This window comes from Serinus canaria, chromosome 4 (genome assembly GCF_022539315.1).
Source record: "Serinus canaria isolate serCan28SL12 chromosome 4, serCan2020, whole genome shotgun sequence".
Lineage (NCBI taxonomy): Eukaryota > Metazoa > Chordata > Aves > Passeriformes > Fringillidae > Serinus > Serinus canaria.
This window is the reverse complement of record NC_066317.1, coordinates 918,129-936,961: the sequence shown is the minus strand read 5'-3', so window position 1 is coordinate 936,961 and position 18,833 is coordinate 918,129. Positions and strand designations below refer to the sequence as shown.

Below are 18,833 nucleotides of genomic sequence, written 5' to 3'. Positions count from 1 at the left end.
TCATCCTTAGTAAGACACAAGCAAGAAAAATATCAGGAATGAACACAGGGATCTAAGGATGCCAAAATCCCCTTCCCCTCCAGAAGGTGGTTCCCACTTGTGACCCTTTCAGTCACACACAGGTGCAAATATGGACTGTGCTGTTGGACCCTAGAAGGGAAGCATGAGAAGATCACAGCTCCCAGCAGAGTGAAGCAGGCTGGTGTCAAAGAGCCAGGCAGTTACTTTCCAATCCAAGGACACCGAAGGATTCAGTGGGAAAAGGGAGAATGACCTGTGTCCTGTTTTATGGGAGAGACTGTGTTCAGGAGGATGAACCTGCTTGTCTCAAAGAACAAGATCCAAGTCCAACACCTGCACCAGCACAGGGAAACAGACAGGATCTGTACATCAAGAATTTCAAAGCCTGGAAAAATCTCCAAATGTTTTCTCTTCCCCGTTCCATTCTTCAAAACAAGGGCAGAAGAAGCTTTTATCTGACCAAGACAGGCTGAGCATCCTTCACTCTGATGAAGGCCAACAGAGCTTTGGTTTATCCAATAAAGAGGGAGTCTGCCATGGTCTGGTTTCAGCTTCCACCTGCATTTCCTACAAGCATCCAAACGGACTCCCCTCGTTTCCCACACAGAACTGTGGAATCATGGAGTGGTTTGGGTTAGCAGGGACCTTAAAGACCAACTTGTTCTACCCCCTGCTTTGGGCAGTGACACCTTCCACTAGAGCAGGTGGCTCCAAGCCCCAACCAACCTGACCTCAAACACTTCCAGGGGTCCAGGGGCATCCACAGCTTCTGTGGGCAGCCTGTGCCAGGGCCTCACCACCCTCACAGGGAACATTTTCTTCCTAATACCCAATCCAAAACTTTCATCCTTCAGCTGAAGGCCACTGAAATTCAATTTCCATTCTATAGAAACTAAATGAATCAACCACTCCATATAGCTTAAAAATTAAGTGCAGAAACACATATCTGGGATATATATGGAAAATGAGAATTACACAAGTATCAGAATCAGGATACCTGGATCAATTCTCACTTTGGGCCACACATGGATCAATCAGCTTGTAGCAACATCTCTTACAAGGCTCTCCATGTGTGGGAAGTTCAGTTCAGGAGGTTCCTTGTGCCATCCCAAAGTTTCAGCCAGTGTCATCCTTGATTTCTCCATCCACCAATGCTTGGATTGCAGCAAAGGACTCAGCAGTCAAACCAACCCAGAGAACACTTTCTTCTCCCCATTCTACTGATGGAACTGGAAAACATTGCCAGGGCTCTCCCCCCACTCCCCATCCCTTCTTTTTTCCCCACTGGACAATCACAGGTGCCTGACAGCTCTATCCTGCCCCTACCTGAATAGAAGCCCTATTGAAAAGCATCAAGAGCTCTGTGTTCCCTCAGTTTAATATCCCAGCCCCTGCCCAGCAGACACTGCCTCCTGCCAAGACAAACACCTGGGACCTGCAGCGGGGAGGGGGCAGCTTCTGGAGACAGCCCTCCAGTCACTTCTTGAGGAGTTGATAGAGACAGGCTTTATAGCAGAGGTGCTGCCTGCCTGAAAACAGCAATTCAGCCCCAAACACTGCTACCTTTCACCCTCTCTGTTGGCTTAGGGTGGGCTCCGTTCGGTGACTGTGCAAAACCTGCGTCACACCTACCTGCTGCTCCACTTTCCAATGCAAAGGCAAAAAGCTTTTGGAGTTGCACCCAACACTGCTTGATTTATTGAAAGAAAAAGAAAAGCAAAGAAGTATGCTTTGCCTGCAGCACACTTCCCCCTGCCAGCCTCCCCCAAACTGAGCCACAGCGGGTGCACACTGATTCTCAGTTTGTGGAGCTCCAGGGTTACACCTTCAGTTCCTTGGGTGGGTATTATTTCCCATGCTGCACGGGTCCCACATTTTGGCAAGAATCAACCAATTCTCCGGGTTTCTTTCCAAAAATCCTCTAGAAGCTTCTCAGCTCGTTGAGTTTGCCTGTGATGCCACTCTTCAGTTTATGCCAGTGCCTCACCATCATCACACGGAAGGATTCCTTCCCAATACCCCACCTAACCTGCCCTCTGCCAGCTGAAGGCCATCCCCCTAGCACTGTCACTCCAGGCCCTCGCCCCAGGTCCCACCGTGCTCACCCACTCCAACAGGTCCCCCTGGCAGGGAAGGGAAAAGGCATCCAAATGGACATAACTTCCCTCCTTCCACATCTTCTGCATGCTAAAGTATTTATGGCCTCGACATACTTGGCATATGAAAAAACACTACACACTGGAGGAATGCTGGAAAAAAGTAATATTGCAGCACCGTGCACATTTTGGAGAAACAGATGTTGCTGATCCAGTTGCTGGGTACCTACGGAGGAGGTTTGCAGATGGAATTCCTCCTCCTCCATGGATGGGCCTCCAGTCTCCATGGAGGTGTCTGGCTTTGGGAAAACACCACAGTTTTGGGGTAAAACATCCCCATTTACTGACCCTCCAGCTCCAGCACCCTTGGAGTGCTTCCCAGAGGAGCAAGCAGAAATTCCACAGCTCATTTTCCATCTCTGGAAGATCGGTGTGATAGAAAATCCATGTTCTAGGCCATGTTTTATCCTGGCCACGCATCTCAGAATTAAAGCAAGAGCTCCTGTATCATTTTAGGCTCCATCCTTGAAGGGTGTTGAACACAGGCAGCACAGGCTGAGTGATTAACCCAGCACCAGTTTGTGACCCATCATTAATACCAGATTTTTAAATCAAAACAAAAAGCTTCTGCCTAGAGAAGTTTTATTTGTTCAGAAGATTCCGAAACAGATGAAAAGGTAGGAATGTTTAATATCCTCTTCCAAACCATGAGCAATACTTAGAAGGCTCTTAGACAAGCTCCTACTGAAATGCTGGAAATCACTGCCCAGAGGAATTGAAGTCTCTCAACATACTAATTGATACCACTTTAAGGAGCAAAAGGCACTTGGAAGAGCCATCAAATTAACCAAGTTCCTGTTGAATTTGCACAGAAGAAAAGGAAATGTCAGCATTTACTGGGTCACTGCACTCGACTGGAATTATGTTTTTTAGTCTCCTCTATAAACATCCATAAGAAAACTCCTTGATGCTGAAATTTCTCATGCTTGGTTTTGATCTAAATGCTGGGTTTTCTTTTTCCCTTTTCAGAAAATCTAAGAGAACTCAATGGAAACCCTTAAGAGTTATACGAAAGCACAGAGAAAGAAGCAAACGTTGATTTTATGTGGAAAAATATGTCTCTATTTTTTCTTCTTGGAAAACCTACTGGGATTCATTTTAACAGCAAACTGCCACATAGAGCTGGCAGGCCAAAGGCTTTGTCCTTAAAGAAGGAACTGTGGGTTTAAAATATCAGCTATTCAAGAGGGAAAAGTATGCATGGAACATGCTCAGAGCAGTCAGGCACATCCTCAGGCCCAGCAGATCTCTGTAGAAATATTTACTGAGCACAAGTTTTGTCTTTGTGTCAGCTACAGCAGGTCTTTGCTGGGAACTATTTCATGGAGAAATGGTACAGGAGACAGCAGAGGCTGCCAGTTCTGCAGTAAACGTGGTGTTTTCCCAGATCCAGAAGTCATGGGATGCCACCAGTCATAGATTCCTCTAAAACGTGGAAAGGAAAACAAAAAGTGAGGACATCTGATAGCCTTCGGAGAAGGGGAAATGAGACCTTCAAGTGCTAAATACTCCTAAAGTATAAAGTGAGCAAATAATGCCCAAATGTGAATATCTCATGATCTGGATGTCAGCAGCAGCATTTCTACAGTGGCACACAAAAGAAATACTGATTTATCTGCTGCCTGTACACAACAGACAAGAATGATGCTGCAGCATCATCATCCTTCCAAGGCAACAGAAAACTCAGCCCAAACTATGCATGAGAGGAGTCATCTCCTCAGAGAGCAGTCAGAGGAGCACAGAAAACTGATGCAGCTTCCTCTGAATGGAAATACTCTGGGGATCAAAAGCTAGGAAGCACCAAAGCTGGTAATACTCCCATCAAACTCAGTTTTAAATTGGTTCTATATCCTTGCACAAAGGAAAAAGAACCAAACTATGGTAAAATCTCTCAAAGGAAGAGGAGAAGTAGTTTTACACCTTTGGTCACGTATAAACCAAGAAAGTCAAAGGACAAAGGGGTTTTTATGAGGTAGGGAAGCTGATTTAGTGTTGCATGGTTGTAATTTACTGAAGTTCTCAGCCAAGAAGCAGAAGCACTCAATGAAAACTAAGTATCTATTAAAATAGAAGTGAAAGCAAAGATTGTTTTAATGGGAACAATAGTGCTGCACTTTATCCATCATTTCAAAAAGCTCCAGCTGGAACAGAGGGGCCAGAGATGGAACCAACTGACTTTTCTTTCCACGACTCTTTCAAAGGCTGGATGGGAGCAAAATGTTCAGAGTAGCAGTGCGACCCTGAGAGAAAACTAGGAACAGGAAAGAGCAGACCAACTCATTTTCCTCAATGACCTGGCACAGTATTTTCTCTCCAGCGCTGCTTACTCCCTGTTACTGATGTGTAACAGCAGCTTCAGCCCCCAAATATATTGCTCCAAACATCAGACCACGTACCTTGCAGGCTACATTGCAGATCCAAGTATGTACAGCACTGGATAAACATGGAACACCAAAAAGCCATTGCTGAATATGGCTCCTGTACCTCCACCCTCCCAAATGCAGTCACAAATTCAGCACCACCATCACCAAATTCACTCCACCATCAGTGAGACTTGGAGAGAGGCTACAGGAATGCATGTTGACAACCCTGAGTGTTTCAGGATCTGTTTACTTGCTTTTCCTGGGACACACACTGTCTCACAGGTGACATGTGGAGGCAGGACAGGAATGAGAGCCCAGTTCATGCACTCTGAGTGTGTTATCGAGGGTCCACACAGGTCATACAGTCTGGGATTTATTACTGAAACTATAAAAAAGGGCTGTACTTAGTCATTTTAATAAGCTTCTGCTATTTTATAAACTGTCAGCTCTGAGCCTCCAGGAATGAAAACATTTAAGAAGCGTCTGCTGTTTTGGAAACAAAGAGGGAAAAATCCAGAAAGGAAATTCTTTGCCCAAGTGCCCTAAAAGCAGTGTTTTGTGAAAATGCATCACCAGGACTACAAGGTGTGATTAAACAACAGCTACAAAAGACATATCCAGAGCAGCACCAACCAGCAGCCCTTTGTTCCAGACCATTTTGAACCACACACTGATCTGTAACAGCAGTTTCAGCCCCTAAATATATTGCTTGAAAGGGAGGGATTACATGCAAACCTGTGCTTTGCTGTACAGAACAATTTTTCAACACCAGAAATAAACTATAAATAAAAGTCTGAAGTTGTGGCAACCAAAGTGGAGAAATTTATGGCAAGTCTCCAGGCAGACTCCCTGCAGCTGCCTGTTCCTAAGCCCCTTCCTAGAGGATGCTCTCCTCGCCTGGTCTCACCCACACCAGACTGTCAAGTTTCTCAATTTACCTTTGAATATTGTCTCCAATCTAAAGACAGGAAAAAAGAGACCAATCACAACCCTGTCTCCTGAGCACCACGTTTCCCACTCGTGGCTAAGCACCACGTGCACATTCTGCCCAGCCTGGGGTGGTTGTTAAAGTCACAGCTCAGGTGCTCTGGGCTATTCCTGCTGGTTGCTCCAGAGAGGCCCCACAGGGAAGTCCTGCTTTCCTAGAAGGCACCTTAGGTGACATCACAGGTCACTCAGCCAGCCTGAACTCACTGCATCTCTCCTCAGCTTGGAGGGTGAGGAATTCTGCAGAATGTTCAGAACTCATGGGATTGATTCTCCTTTCATCTTTGCTTTCAATTACCTGATAACCTGCTGCCACCTGCTCCTCAACAGACAAACAGCACAAGTTTAATTGCAGTCACCCAAAAAGGGCCTACAGACACTTCCTATGAGCCAAGAAGAGCTAAACCACCTCCTCCTTTTTTGAACAGATACAGCTCAAAGTTGCATTTATAGTGCCCACTGCCTCATTTCCCATGTCCAGAGCTCCATTTTTATCATCCAATCAATCCTTAGGGTCCAAGACACATCTTAAGTGTCCAATCCCTCATACCTGGTGTCTAAATCACACTTCTAGACCTAAGAACCTCATTTCTGGGTCATGAAGCCTCATTTCTGGAGCTCAAAATTTTGTCTCTGGGATTAAAAACCTCATTTTTAGGGTACAAACCCTCCCAAGTTCCAAACATCCCTTCTGAGGTATAAAGGCTCATCTTAAGGGGCCACAGCATAATTTTTAAGGCGGCCCAAAGTCTGTCTTTGAAGGTAGGCAGCAGAGAGAGGAAGAGACACAAGGGCTTGGAAAAGAGGCAAAGCTGTCATTAGACCAAATCTGGCCCTGTTAGGAGAATTTATAAAAAGAACAAATTAATGGAGCTTGAGCAACCATCTGCATAACTTTGACTGGGAAGTAAGAGGGAAGTACTCATGTGCTTTGAGTGATGAATTTCAGGGAGAAGCAAACCAGACCTATAAAAGAATTTCTAGAGTTGATCATCTTCCACTACACCGACACTTGACTTCTGTGCCCATCGCCTCCCTTCTCAATCAGGGCTCCTCCCCTCTGGGTTTTACTCCAGCAGCCCCAAGTCCCAATGAGGGAATGCCTTTTCCCAAGTTCCTGCAGCTCCTGAGCTTTGAGAAATCCTCTTTCCTATGGATTCCTAGGGCTGTGGGAAGTGCTGCACAGCAGAGAGGTGACAGGGATGGAGTCCAGCTGCAAGCCATCAGGCCCAGCTCATCATGCTGCCAAGCACAGTGAAACACCAGTGCTGAGAGCAGGCACAGCAGGTCACAGGAGTTCATGGCAAGGAGGGAATTACTGTGGGAAGAGCACAGTAGGGCAGGGGAGCAGGAATATGGGAGAGTTAAATCAGCCTAAGGCCCCGCTGCCATCTGCCAGAGCGGCACGGGGCCAGAGCCACTTCCTTCTCCCTGGCTCTGTCCTGCCTTCCTTCTCCCTGGCTCTGTCCTGCCTTCCTTCTCCCTGGCTCTGTCCTGCCTTCCTTCTCCCTGGCTCTGTCCTGCCTTCCTTCTCCCTGGCTCTGTCCTGCCTTCCTTCTCCCTGGCTCTGTCCTGCCTTCCTTCTCCCTGGCTCTGTCCTGCCTTCCTTCTCCCTGGCTCTGTCCTGCCTTCCTTCTCCCAGGGTTTGTTTTGCTGTCCTTGTGCTTTGTCCTCCCAGAAAGTCCTGGATGACCAGATCTCCCCTTGACCACAGCTCTCAGCTTGGACTGGAAGAAGCCTCCAGGCCTGAGGGGACAGCCCCAGTCCCAGCCCCAATCCCAATCCCAAATTCAGCAGGAGTTTCTGATGTTTCTGAGTTTCTACAACCAGACACTCAGCAGCAATTCAAGTGTTTGCCTCCAGAATCCTATTCCAATACACAGGGATCAAACACCATCAGCTTCCAGAAAGATGTTTCTCCATTTAGGAACTCTGTCTTGCCAGCTTGGGGGAAATCAGGCTGAAATAGAACCTTAGAGCCAACACAGGAACAAAAAATGAGCCTTAATAGCTCAGTCCTGATGAAACAATGGTAATAAAAAAGGATTTGAAACAAATCAAAATGCCCTGAAACTCCTTGGATCCCACGTGCCCCAACTCCTACAGAATTTTAAAGCTTTTCCTGAACCAAGTTTAAAGCCTGTGCAATCATCTCTGGTCTGAGATACTCCAGCCTGTATTTCCAAAAGATTTGCCAAAGGAAAGTAGCTGTGAACATGCACAGACATGTTTCTTCACATCTCCATATCCTTGGAAAAAGGCATGGCAATAAGCAAGTGAGGAATAATCTGTCACAAATGACAGATCGAAGCACGTTTGGGTATTTTTTTAAATTCTGGATGGTTGGTCTGTCTTCCAGGATTTCCCTGGTTTGGCAGCCCAACACTACAAGGCAGGCAGATTCCTGAGCACCTTCCACTTGCAAACAGCTCTACTTCCAACAACCACACGCTGCCCTGGGCTTGAAGGCCGTGGAATTTCAATAAACAAAATCACTTCCAACAAACAAAAAAGAAGTCATATTTTACTTGGAATCTGAAGTCAAAGATTAAAGGCTCATTGTCCTGGGCCCAGCCCTTTCATTTGCAGCATGCAAGGTTTCTGGGAGAAACAGAAACCAGCCCAGCCTGCCCCTTGGGGTGGCAGAGATGTGGGCACAAACCAAATCCCAGCTGTGACACAGAGACACAGATCTACAGGAACACAGTCCAGAGTGGAAGTACAAGCTAAAGGCATCACACACCAGCACCTGCTCAGAGTTTGTTACAAAGGCAGGAAGCTAACTGCGAAACTGAGGTGATTTTCTATACATTAACAGGTACAAAGTGTTTGAAGCCACTATTTCTCAGTGTTAGGCTTGCTGCCTTGTCTCTGTTTACAATCTCCACCATTTGTAGCGTTTTCTGAGGCTGGCACCTTCCTCCCCTGGAGGATCCTGACAATAAATACTGCTATTTTGGCCAAACAACAGCAGAAATACACAGCATTCTTACACACAGTGAAGGAGACAAGAGGTAGCTCCTCCGTGACTAATGAAGGGTTCTTCTGCCATGACAAGTGCAGGCACATGCATGTGGGATTTTTAAATAAACAGGGTCATTTCCAAGGGAGATTAAGCAGATGTGAAAATAAGAATTTGCAGAACTGATGGCAGACTGACAACTTCCATTGCAAAAGTAGATATGCAAACTATTTCAAAACAAAAGTGTTCAAGCATTTGGGGGTTTAAATGTAAGTTTAGATTCAGAGACTGCTGGCAAAATCTTACTTTGCTAGTGCAAATGCTGATTATTCCACATACTTACTATCAAACAATCAAAATGTAGCCCCAAATGTTCTTTTTCTCTTACTTAGGATATCCAACCTCTTGTACAAGTTATACATTGTGCAAACTGCTACCCTGGTGATTCCCTCCACTTTCTCTCCACGATTTCAGAACCTAGCTGGCTGCTCTGGAGAGTGTCTAAATTCCTTTGAAGTCAAAAATAAATCCCTCCAGCACACACATGCCCCTAGAATTTCTCACTCTTGTTCCAGTTTCTGTTCAGCCATATTCTCTCACTCCTCACATCTTTAGGATACGCTGAGGATCAAACATTCTAGCTGGGTTGAGAGACACAAAGTACAGCAACAGAGAGGGCAGAGACAGCAATTGCAAGTTCCTTTTGCTACCCTGGGAGATGCTGGGAGAAAAAAACATAAAATAAATCTTCAGGATTATTTATTTCTTTCACACTCACATGATTAGAGCTCCAAGAGATGTTAAAACAGCAAAGGTCAAAATGAACAGAGAGACAGGAGTGACCCAGGAACATTTACCCACTACTCCTCAAAGAAAAAGCCCATGTTCTCCCACTCTAGTGACCAAAACCATGGGAAGCACATGGGATGTTATAAGAAAACATGGACACATTCCAGTAGATCAGGTTGCTCCAGGCCCCATCTAACCTGGCCTTGAACATTTCCAGGGATGGGGCAGGCACAGCTTCTCTGGGCAACCTGTGCCAGCACCTCACCATCTTCAGTGAAGAATTCCTTCCCAATATCCCATCCAACCCTGTCCTCTGTCCCCCTCCAGGAGCCCCCCTCTGGCTTCATTTACCTGAAAACACACCACAAGCAGCTTGCCAGCCCCACAGCAATCTGTGCCAGAGCTACACTCCTTAATCTCATTCCATTTAATCCAATTGCTTGTCTTCATGTGCTGTCCCAACACAACAGCTTCACTCAGGCTTACTGCCAAAACCCAGCTGCCAGGGTCTCATTCAGCACAGCCATCCCACTGGAAGCTCCATCTAGCCAGCCAGGGGTCTGCCTGGCCTTTGTAAACACAGTGCACTGGCAACAGATCCTCCTCAAAATCCCCAAAAAACCCCCAAACCACACCAAACTGACATTAGTTATCACCTCTGATGCAACCACTACTACCAGTATTTCCTTTCCCTCAGCAAAGGAATTCAAGGGGTTTGGGCTGAATGGGGGTTCTGAGCCATCTCTGCAGTTACTCCCACAGCGACTGCTGCCACTGCTGAGGTGGGAGCTTTCCTAGCCAGGGCTTGTCTCCAAATGGAATCAAATCATGACCATGGGGCAGCTATGGGAAGTGGGAAAGCCACTTCCAAGGAAGGATGCTTGTTGCAGACTTCTTCACATGGTTCCTGTCCCAAACAGCAGGAGGGTAACCACAGCATCCATCTCCCTGGATGGGGCAGGTGTGTTCCACCAGTGATGGAGCACAAGGTGGGTACTGCTGGCTTTCTCTGCTGCCTGTGCAAACCAAGGAATGGTCTGTGGGCTCCAAACATGCCCAGCCTTTCATTCTGGGATTTGGGCATCTGCTCAGCTACAGGGAAACCTGTGTGTTGACAGACAGTTTGAAAACAAACCTGTTACCTGTTACTCAACTCTCATATGACACCTCCTGATGAAACAAAACTGCAGCTAAGAGAACAAAAAGCATGCTCACTTTATAAAGGAACCCTTTCAAATTTAATGCTGCTATCCTTGGATAACAGGGCAGCCCATCATTTTTGTACCTGAGAAGCAAAGAGGGATGATTTGGACACCAAATTCTAAATTCAATTAACAAAAGGTCCCCTTCTAAGTCTGCAAATACCTTCATTATTCATTTTCCTGTTTGTAACACCTCATGCAAATAAAAAAGAACACCCAACAACACCTAGGTTTGAGTTCTCTCTCACATACCTGAGACATCAAGAACTTTGCTTATCAACCTCAGAGAAATTATCCCCAAGCAAAGCAGTAGGGCATTAATATTTCCTAAGAAATGAAGTTCCCTAAATGACAGCATTAGGAACGTACGGTTAAAAGCAGCAAAAGCTGTGCCCAGAGCGTGGCAGGTGACACAAATGCCAGGGAACCGGCCTTACCAGCCCGTCACAGTTGCTGATGGCCACGGCAGCTCCGGGGATGTCCGTGATGTCCCCCACGTAGGCACAGTCGCTCCACAGGGGCTCTCTCTTCCACAAGCGCTCCGCGGCGCTCCCGCTCCCAGTGGCGTTCCCAGCATGGCCGCCGGCCTCCGCAGAGTCCTCGTACCACTCCACCACGGCGCCGGGAGCCAGCAGGCGGGCGTTGGGCCTCAGGCGGAGGTGGAAGTCCCTGCCGAAGGCGCTGACGTTGAAGTAGAGCAGGCGGGGGCCGTGCGGCGCCTCGCGCGCCCAGCGCCGCTGGCGGCCGGCCGACAGCACGTTGGACACGAAGCTGCCATCGGCCGCCGTGCTGATGGGAATCACCAAGCCGTAGGGCCGGGCTCTGCTCCGCCGCAGCTCTGCCAAGAAACACAGAGGACACCGCGCCGACGTGAGAGCGGGAGCGTGGAACGAGCCCAGAGACTGCAGGACCCCTCTGCCTCACACCTCCCCTTCAACAAGCCCAGTTCAGCATTCCTGTTTCAGCTACTAACGTGGGGAAATGTGAGGCACGTGTCACTGCTCCTCTTCTGTCATGGAATCCCAAAATGGTCTGGGCTGGAAGGGACCTTCCAGACCATCCAGTTCCAAACCCCCTGCCAGGGGGAGAGACACCACCCTCCACTCTATCCCAGGTTGCTCCAGGCCCCGTTCAACCTGGCCTTGGACCCTTTCAGGGATGGGGAAGCTGCAGCTTCTCTGGACAACTTGTGCCAGGGCCTCACCACCATCACAGGGAAGAATTTCTTCCCATCAAGTGCTATTATAAAAATGATTTTCCTAAAACTTACAGAGAAAAGCCTGAAATATTCACTGACATTTATCTGAGGAGTTTCCTCTGGGTTTCAGGCTTGCTCAACAGCCCCTGGAGAGGCAAAGACCCTTCTGAATTCTCCTGTAAGGAACACAGCTCTGTTGTACACCTGACACAGAACTTGCTTCTGTGCCAGGACTTCCATCAAGCTTTTGAAAACGAAGTGCCAAGCTTGGCTATAAGCACAATACTGATTTCTCAGGAAATAAACAGGGAAAAAATCCAGCAGATCACATGCTGCTGATAAATTAATCCACGTCAGCACTGGTAAAGGCAGTAACTTTTCCGTCTACAAATCCCCCTACCTAGCAACTTGCTGATGCCTTTCCTCTGAGAAACAGATCAAAACCAAGGAGAGAATCTAATCATTAAAAAACCCAACGCAGATCTGCACAAATTTGACCCCAAATTTTGCACTTTAGTGCAGCTGAGAGAAGCCATAAACGCAGCAAAGCCAGATGATTTGTAATCCTGGAGAAGCTCAATGGCACAACCCTCAGCTAAGGCAACAAGTTTTTAAGTCATTTCACACCACTGGAAAATAAATCCATTCAAATGAGTTGATCTTTTCAGTGAGACCTCTGTAACCTGGCAGCAATCAGGATATTCGGTGTCCGGTTTCCAGGCTGTAAGGGAAGGACCAGGTCAAGCTGTGAGCCACACTGCTGCTCTGAATGGTTCCAAGGCCCAAGTCTAAGCCTCTCTACTTGACTAGGAGAGAGTTAAAAAGACATCTTCCACAAAAATAGTTATTCCCTACTCCCATCTTCCTGGGGGAGCTGGTGAAAGCAGTATCAGGGTGAGATTACTGACAATTTCATTCTAAAAGCTTCGAGATCTGATAGCTCTGATGTCAATGCCAAGTGCCACTGAGAATTCCTCAAATAAATATACTTAATTTAGTGAGCTAAATTTCACCTGCTCCCAGGATGCATCACACTTGATATGAGAATCAAATAGAGGAAAAGCTCAGCAGCCAGTTCCTCTCTCCTGGTAGCAAGGGCTGCTGGTTTTAAGAGACTCACGCATTCAACAAATACCTTCAGTAGGAAAATGTTCCTAATGGCTTCAGGGAACTGTTTTTAATATTCTTCCAGCCAGTTACTGAGGAATCTGACAGAACACAATGTATGGGACTAGTAGGACGCACAGATGTAAATTCTTGCACTATAAATATCTTACTACACAAAGTCTATATCCTAGGAATGTGAAAAGTCATTTCCAGGCCCGTTGGTACCCCACATCCTACAGCCAGCAGCCACAGGGGGAGTTTCAGCAGCAGCCAACTCTGCCTATTTTGCCGTACACCCACAAGATCAGGTTCTAAAACTGGCATCCTAATTAGGTCACTATCCTTAGGATAATTCCCATTTTAAACACTGGGAATTCTGAGCAGGATTGTTAAATCTGTCTCCTTAGAGAAGGGACCAAATTAAAACTCTAAAGTCATTTTTATTAATTAGACACCAGGCCATGCCCAGGAGACAGAGCTGCTGGGTTGTACATCCTAACTGGGTCAAAGTAAAAGCACAGATCCTCACATTCCCAGTGCTTCAACACTGGGATTTCATTCCCAGGCTGACATTCCACCTTCTACCTCGCTGAGATTCCTCGTGGCTTGTTTTCCTTTTTCTCTAAGCAGGACTTTCAGTGCCAGAGACCACAGTCTGGTGATGGAGTTCTGTGCTCACCACACGGCTGAGAAACTGCTCTGCACATCTTGCAGCAGCATTCCCACATTTCCACAGGCTGTGGGGGGAAAAACCTGGCTATTTGGCTAATAAGAGCAGCCAGCTAGCCCCAAGAAGGCAGGAACTAAGGGTGGAAAATAACAACTGTCAAGGTTTTGAGTCAGCGAAAGCCTTTTCCAGAGTCTGTAAATGCTGAGCTAGAAGAGGAAATGCCTTTTGTTCAAAGGCAATTAAAATTAAATGGGACATGACTGAATCCCAGCGACATCTGAACTCCTCTGCTGACTTACATTACCCTTTTTCCACAAACTGCACGCTCTGAGGAAATGCTACCCCAGCTGTAGGTGTTCCCTTCCCTAGGCTAAAATTTCAGAGCCGATCTGCTCTGCTAATTCAAAGCTGACAGTGCTGATCAGAGCAAGAGGAAAAGCACTTAACTGTAAATTTTCTTCATCCTTTTTTTTCATCTGGCCTTAAAACGCCGCTCCAGTTGCACAATGTTTAGGTTGAAAGGAAGCACTTAAGAAGGAAGATCGCATTCTTTCATTTTGTGCCAAAACATAATTAGCTAGAGAATGCCTCTGAAGAGAGCTGTCCAGGCTTTCCTTCCCCTCAAAACCTGGTCAAACTGCAGGATTAACACCACTGCCTCACAAGAGCTGTCTCTGCACTGTACAACAGCTGTGCTCAACGGAGGTTTGAAAATCCTAAACTTTTTTTATCACCTACATTCGGAAAAAGTGTTTTTTATGCATGAGATTCTCTGAAATACAGAGATCAAAAATCATTCAGGTGGCTGTCCACAGCAAATGCCTAAATGCCAAATACCTAAACATCCACTTGAGAAGACTTCAAAGGCACAGACTATGTGGAAATCAGTGGCATCAGTGGAAAAGGAAGAATTTCTCAAAGTTCAAATTATTTTTCTATGTCTAGACAAAACTACCCAAGAAAAGAAATGTGGGGACTCCTGATAACACCCCACCCACACGGCCCCTGCACGGGGTCCCACTGCTGAGTCCCAGGCCATTCCATAAGGACACGATGGGATGACCAGCAGCCTTCCAGAGCTTCCCTATTGGAAGATGCGTTTGGATGCGAGGGTCAGGCAGCTCAGGGACCTCAGCAGAAGCAATGGATCTAAGGTGACATCTCCAGAGCATCACCATGGAATTTTCTGCCTGGAACTCACAAACTGTGACACAACCAAACTGCTGGATGGCAGACAGCCAGGTCTGCAGAGGAAGCACTGGAGTTACCTGCTGCTATAGGGGTGAAGAGGACAGAGCTTCCATAAAGAGACTGTGCCATGTTCTGGGACATCATGCCTCTGTCCTGCAGATAAGCACACTGGGATGAGCACAGAGCTGCTCTGGTCACTTAGCAAGGTGATGCTTAAAAAGAGAAGATGGTGTGGAGAGAACTGGACAAGCCCAGCAGGGGTTTTGTCACCAGCCTTTTCTGCTTCATTGTTGGCTGGTGGCTTCCAGAACCAACAGAGCAGTTTTGGTCCCTCTCAACAACCGGGGTCACTCCAGAACTACCATTTGCTCTCTGTTTGGCTGCCTTTAGGTGGCAAGAATGCCCAGAAAGAAAGAGAAGACAAGAAAGGGGGACATATTCCTTGAGAATTCCCACTTGGCTCTGCACCTGAAAAGGGATGAGGGTGTGTGGGGTCTGGACATTGTAAGGTGGATGAATGAAAGCAAGGAGAGAGGCTGATGTGGGACACCTCTCCGGTGTCCTCATTCTTCTGCTTCACTGTCACCTGTCCCAGGGATGCAAACAGCTCAAGAGATGGTTAGTGGGGTGTTTTTTGCAGCCTCTGCCGAGCTCCAGGTGTTTTGCAGGTGCTTCCTGCAGGCGGTGGGGCCCAGCACAGCTGTGCCACAGGTGTCTTCCAGAAGTGGCACTGAGCAGGGACAGAGCTCTGCTGCGTGGGAGGCCAAGGTGCAGCAGAGCATCAGCACCTTCAGGCTGAGTGACACACAAGGACTCCCTCCTGACAGCTGCCAGGCACTGCAGCACTCTGTGCATGAACGCAGGCAATTAAGTGTGCTAACTTGCTATGCCTGTACTGCTGCCTGTGATGATGCCTAACAAAAATAAACCCCTAGGTGCCTTAATTTCCCTGGGTGACTCTTCAGGCTGCAAGCAAAGATCAGCTGCTGCCAGAAGCCAGTCCTGGGCCAACTCAAAATACACACTGCCAATGCAAAGTGACACTTTGTGGGGACTCAAAAGCAGGACGGGGCATTTTCAGGTTTTACCTCCAAGTTATTACAGCTCTCAACTGAGTAAGCCATGGTTTGAAGTTGTGGCTGCCACATCCCTGGAATGGGGCCAGGTTGGAAGGGGCTTGGAGTAACCTTGGATAGTAAAAGGTGTCATTGCCCATGGCCAGGGGTTTGGAATGAGATGAACCTTCAAGTCCCTTCCAACCCAAGCCATTTTGGGATTCTATGGTTCTGTACTTTTTGAATCAGAATGTACAGGATCAAATTCAGCCCCAAATGTTCCTGACTACAGCAGTGCCAGGGCTGTGGAAGAAAGGAAGACGTTAAAGGACAAAAAGTTATTTTCCAGATTCAGGAATTTTGCCTGATGTACTGTGTAATTTAAAAGACACATTCCTATATAGCTTATGGTTTCTGAAATTCAAATACAATCCATTTCTTATGGAAAGGACTAGAAATAAAAGACAGGATCAGCATACCACTGGAAAAACCCTCTGTTTGCCAATTAGCTTTAAATGTACCTCGCTGTCTCTGTTCCCGTTATTCACTGATCATGGCAGAAACCAGCCTAAGCCCAGAAGCTCACAGTGCCAGAACTGAAGTTGAGACAAGACCTCCAAAACTCACAGAAATGCCTGAAATTCTTTTCTGAACAAAAGCTGCACCAAAACCTCAGGGCTGGATGTCCAACAGCAGCTGGAAGCAGAACTGCCTGGGGTCCATTCCCACTGCAGAAGAGCTCCAGAGAGCACTCGTGTGCAGGGACACACACTCAGCACCGGGATGGTCAAAGACTCATTCCACACTGGCTAAGGGAAGGAGCACATAGAATGGCATTCCCTGCCACCAATGCCCTGGGAATGCCAGCTTCCACATCCTCCCATTACCTCTTCCATCCTGTGGAGCACCCAATTGCCAGGTACTCTAAATGAACACAGATCTCCTGAAACGTAAACTGTAGGTGTATCCTCCCAATTAAAGGAAGCTTCCTGTCTTTGGGAAAAGTCCTAGGGGCTGAAGTAAGAAGCACCCTGTGGGCACACAGAGGCACATTTCCCTTCAGCTCTCTCATGTGCCACTGACCCTGAACTCGCTGCACAGCACCTTCTTACCCAGGTCCATCAGTTTACAAGGCAACAGCGAGCAGCCACAGATTCTGTAACATCGATTGCTTTGTACTTCAGAAGGGAAGCACAGACACAAAAAGATGCAAACCCGCAGCACGAGAGGGCATGCAAATTCAAGCCGTGCCACGTCACTGCAACTACAAACCCTTCTGGGTGGCAGTGGTGGGGGTGCACAGGGAATGCTTGCCTGCATACAGATCATTTCTACAGAAATAACTACTCTTTGAGCTAACTTCTTTTATTTCTGTCAGGATAGCAGGAATAATAGCTAAAAAGACTTACCTCTTTGGATCTGCTGTTCTTTACCAGCCTGCAGAAGAGAGAAGAAACACATGCACAAAGTTGTTAGTGTAATTACTATGCAATGGGGAATGGCAGAAGGCTGAAAAATCACTCGGTCTGTGCTGCACTATTTTATACGTTTCTTCATTTGGTTTCCAGGGATGGCAGTTCTTCCTTAACTGAAGAAACAGCTGTTCCCCCCAATATCCTAACGGAGACCATAGCAAGTTTAACAGAAATAGAGCTGCTAAGCAATCCCGATTCTGAATGACCCTTTCTATACGTTGTGACACTGTGCCAAAAAGTAAGTTTGTTGGCCAAAGAGGGGATTTAACAGCAGGAAAGCGATGAGCTCCAAGAAGCACGGGTGCTGGGGCAGAGAGGAAGCAGTGAGCTGACAGCTCTTTGTATCTCGGCTAGAGAATGGGAAAGCCAACTGGACCACAATGACCGCAGGGACAGTGGCAGTGATCCTATGCCACGGTCAGCTCACTGCCGGCTTGGTAATTGCTCTTGCCAGGGATAGGGGATCCAGAGGGAAGGGACCCAGGGGTAGCCGCTGCGGGATCCAGCTCTGGCCGGGGATGCCCGGTCCGGTTCCAGGCTGCTTGGATGCAGCGGTCTGCAGCACGGCAGAGAGGGGAGAGCCGCCCGTCCATCTACGTCTCTCCTCGCCCCGGGGACCCCGGGGCAGCGGGGGGACGAGGGAGGACCCCGTGAGAAAGCGCCGAGGGCAGGGGAGGGCAAGCGTCCCCCGCTCCCTCCCTCCCTCCGTCACTCACCTGCCGGCCGGGCGCAGCGCGGGCCCCCAGGAGCGCGGCTGCCACTAGCCACAGGGGCAGGAGCACCATCCCGAGGCGGCCGCCCGCGCCCCGGCCCCGGCCGCGCTCCGCCCGCTCCCTCCTCCTGCCGCTGCCTTCCCTGCCTCCGGCGGCGGCTCCCGGGGCCGGGGCCGGCTGGGCGGGCGGAGAGGCGGCGGGTCCCCCGCGCCGCCTGTTGCTGTGCGCCCGCCGCGACCCGCGGCGCTGATAAACCCGCGGCGGCTCCGCCTCCGGCCGGCTCCACGTCAGGCACAGCCCGGCCCGCCAGGGAACCGCCGGGGAACCCGCCCGGCTCCGCGCACGGACACACCGAGGCACAAATCCTATCGCGGTGCTCCCGCTGTATCCTCGGCGCTCCCCGCCCTTGCTCCCTGCGCCTCAAATCCACCGAGAAACAACTTTCCTGTCCGGCCGGCCATCTATCCATCCATCCCACCATGACTGCCGGCATCCCACCCTGGCAAGGACTCCCAAAACAGCTCCCCAGCCCGGGACCACATCCTCAAGCTCCCATATTTCCCAATAACCCAAGGCAGACTGCAACATCTACAGTCTTAAAATCCCAGAACGGTTTAGGTTGGAAGGGACCTTAAAGCTCATCTCATTCCAACACCCTGCCATGGGGGCTATTGGACTGGGCTGCTTCAAGCCCCATCCAACCTGGCCTTGAACACTTCTAGGGACAAGGCAGCCACAGCTTCCCTAGGCAGCCTCTACCAGGGCCCCAGAATTCTCATGGTAAAAAAGCTTCTTCCCTATATTTAACCTAAACTGATGCCCATTCAGTTTAAAACCATCACCCCATCCCAACAGTTCCCAAGAGTCCCACTAGACTGGAGTCTGACCACAAAGCCATTTCTCTTCCCCACCAGCTGGGAGCTCAGCACATAACACAAAAGGAA

At 48.3% G+C, this 18,833-nt stretch overlaps 1 protein-coding gene across 1 annotated transcript in view; it reads right to left on the bottom strand.

Annotated features, from left to right (window-relative positions):
* Positions 1 to 17,976, bottom strand: part of ADAMTS3 (ADAM metallopeptidase with thrombospondin type 1 motif 3) — a 55,294-nt gene extending 37,318 nt beyond the window's left edge. Inside the window, exons 1-3 of the mRNA XM_050973986.1 lie at positions 17,893 to 17,976; positions 17,111 to 17,138; positions 10,918 to 11,318 (exon numbers count right to left, since the gene is read on the bottom strand). Of these exons, the coding sequence (XP_050829943.1) occupies positions 10,918 to 11,318; positions 17,111 to 17,138; positions 17,893 to 17,961 (498 nt within the window). The 5' untranslated portion in view covers positions 17,962 to 17,976. The remainder of the gene's footprint in view (positions 1 to 10,917; positions 11,319 to 17,110; positions 17,139 to 17,892) is intronic.
* Positions 17,977 to 18,833: the final 857 nt, after the last annotated feature.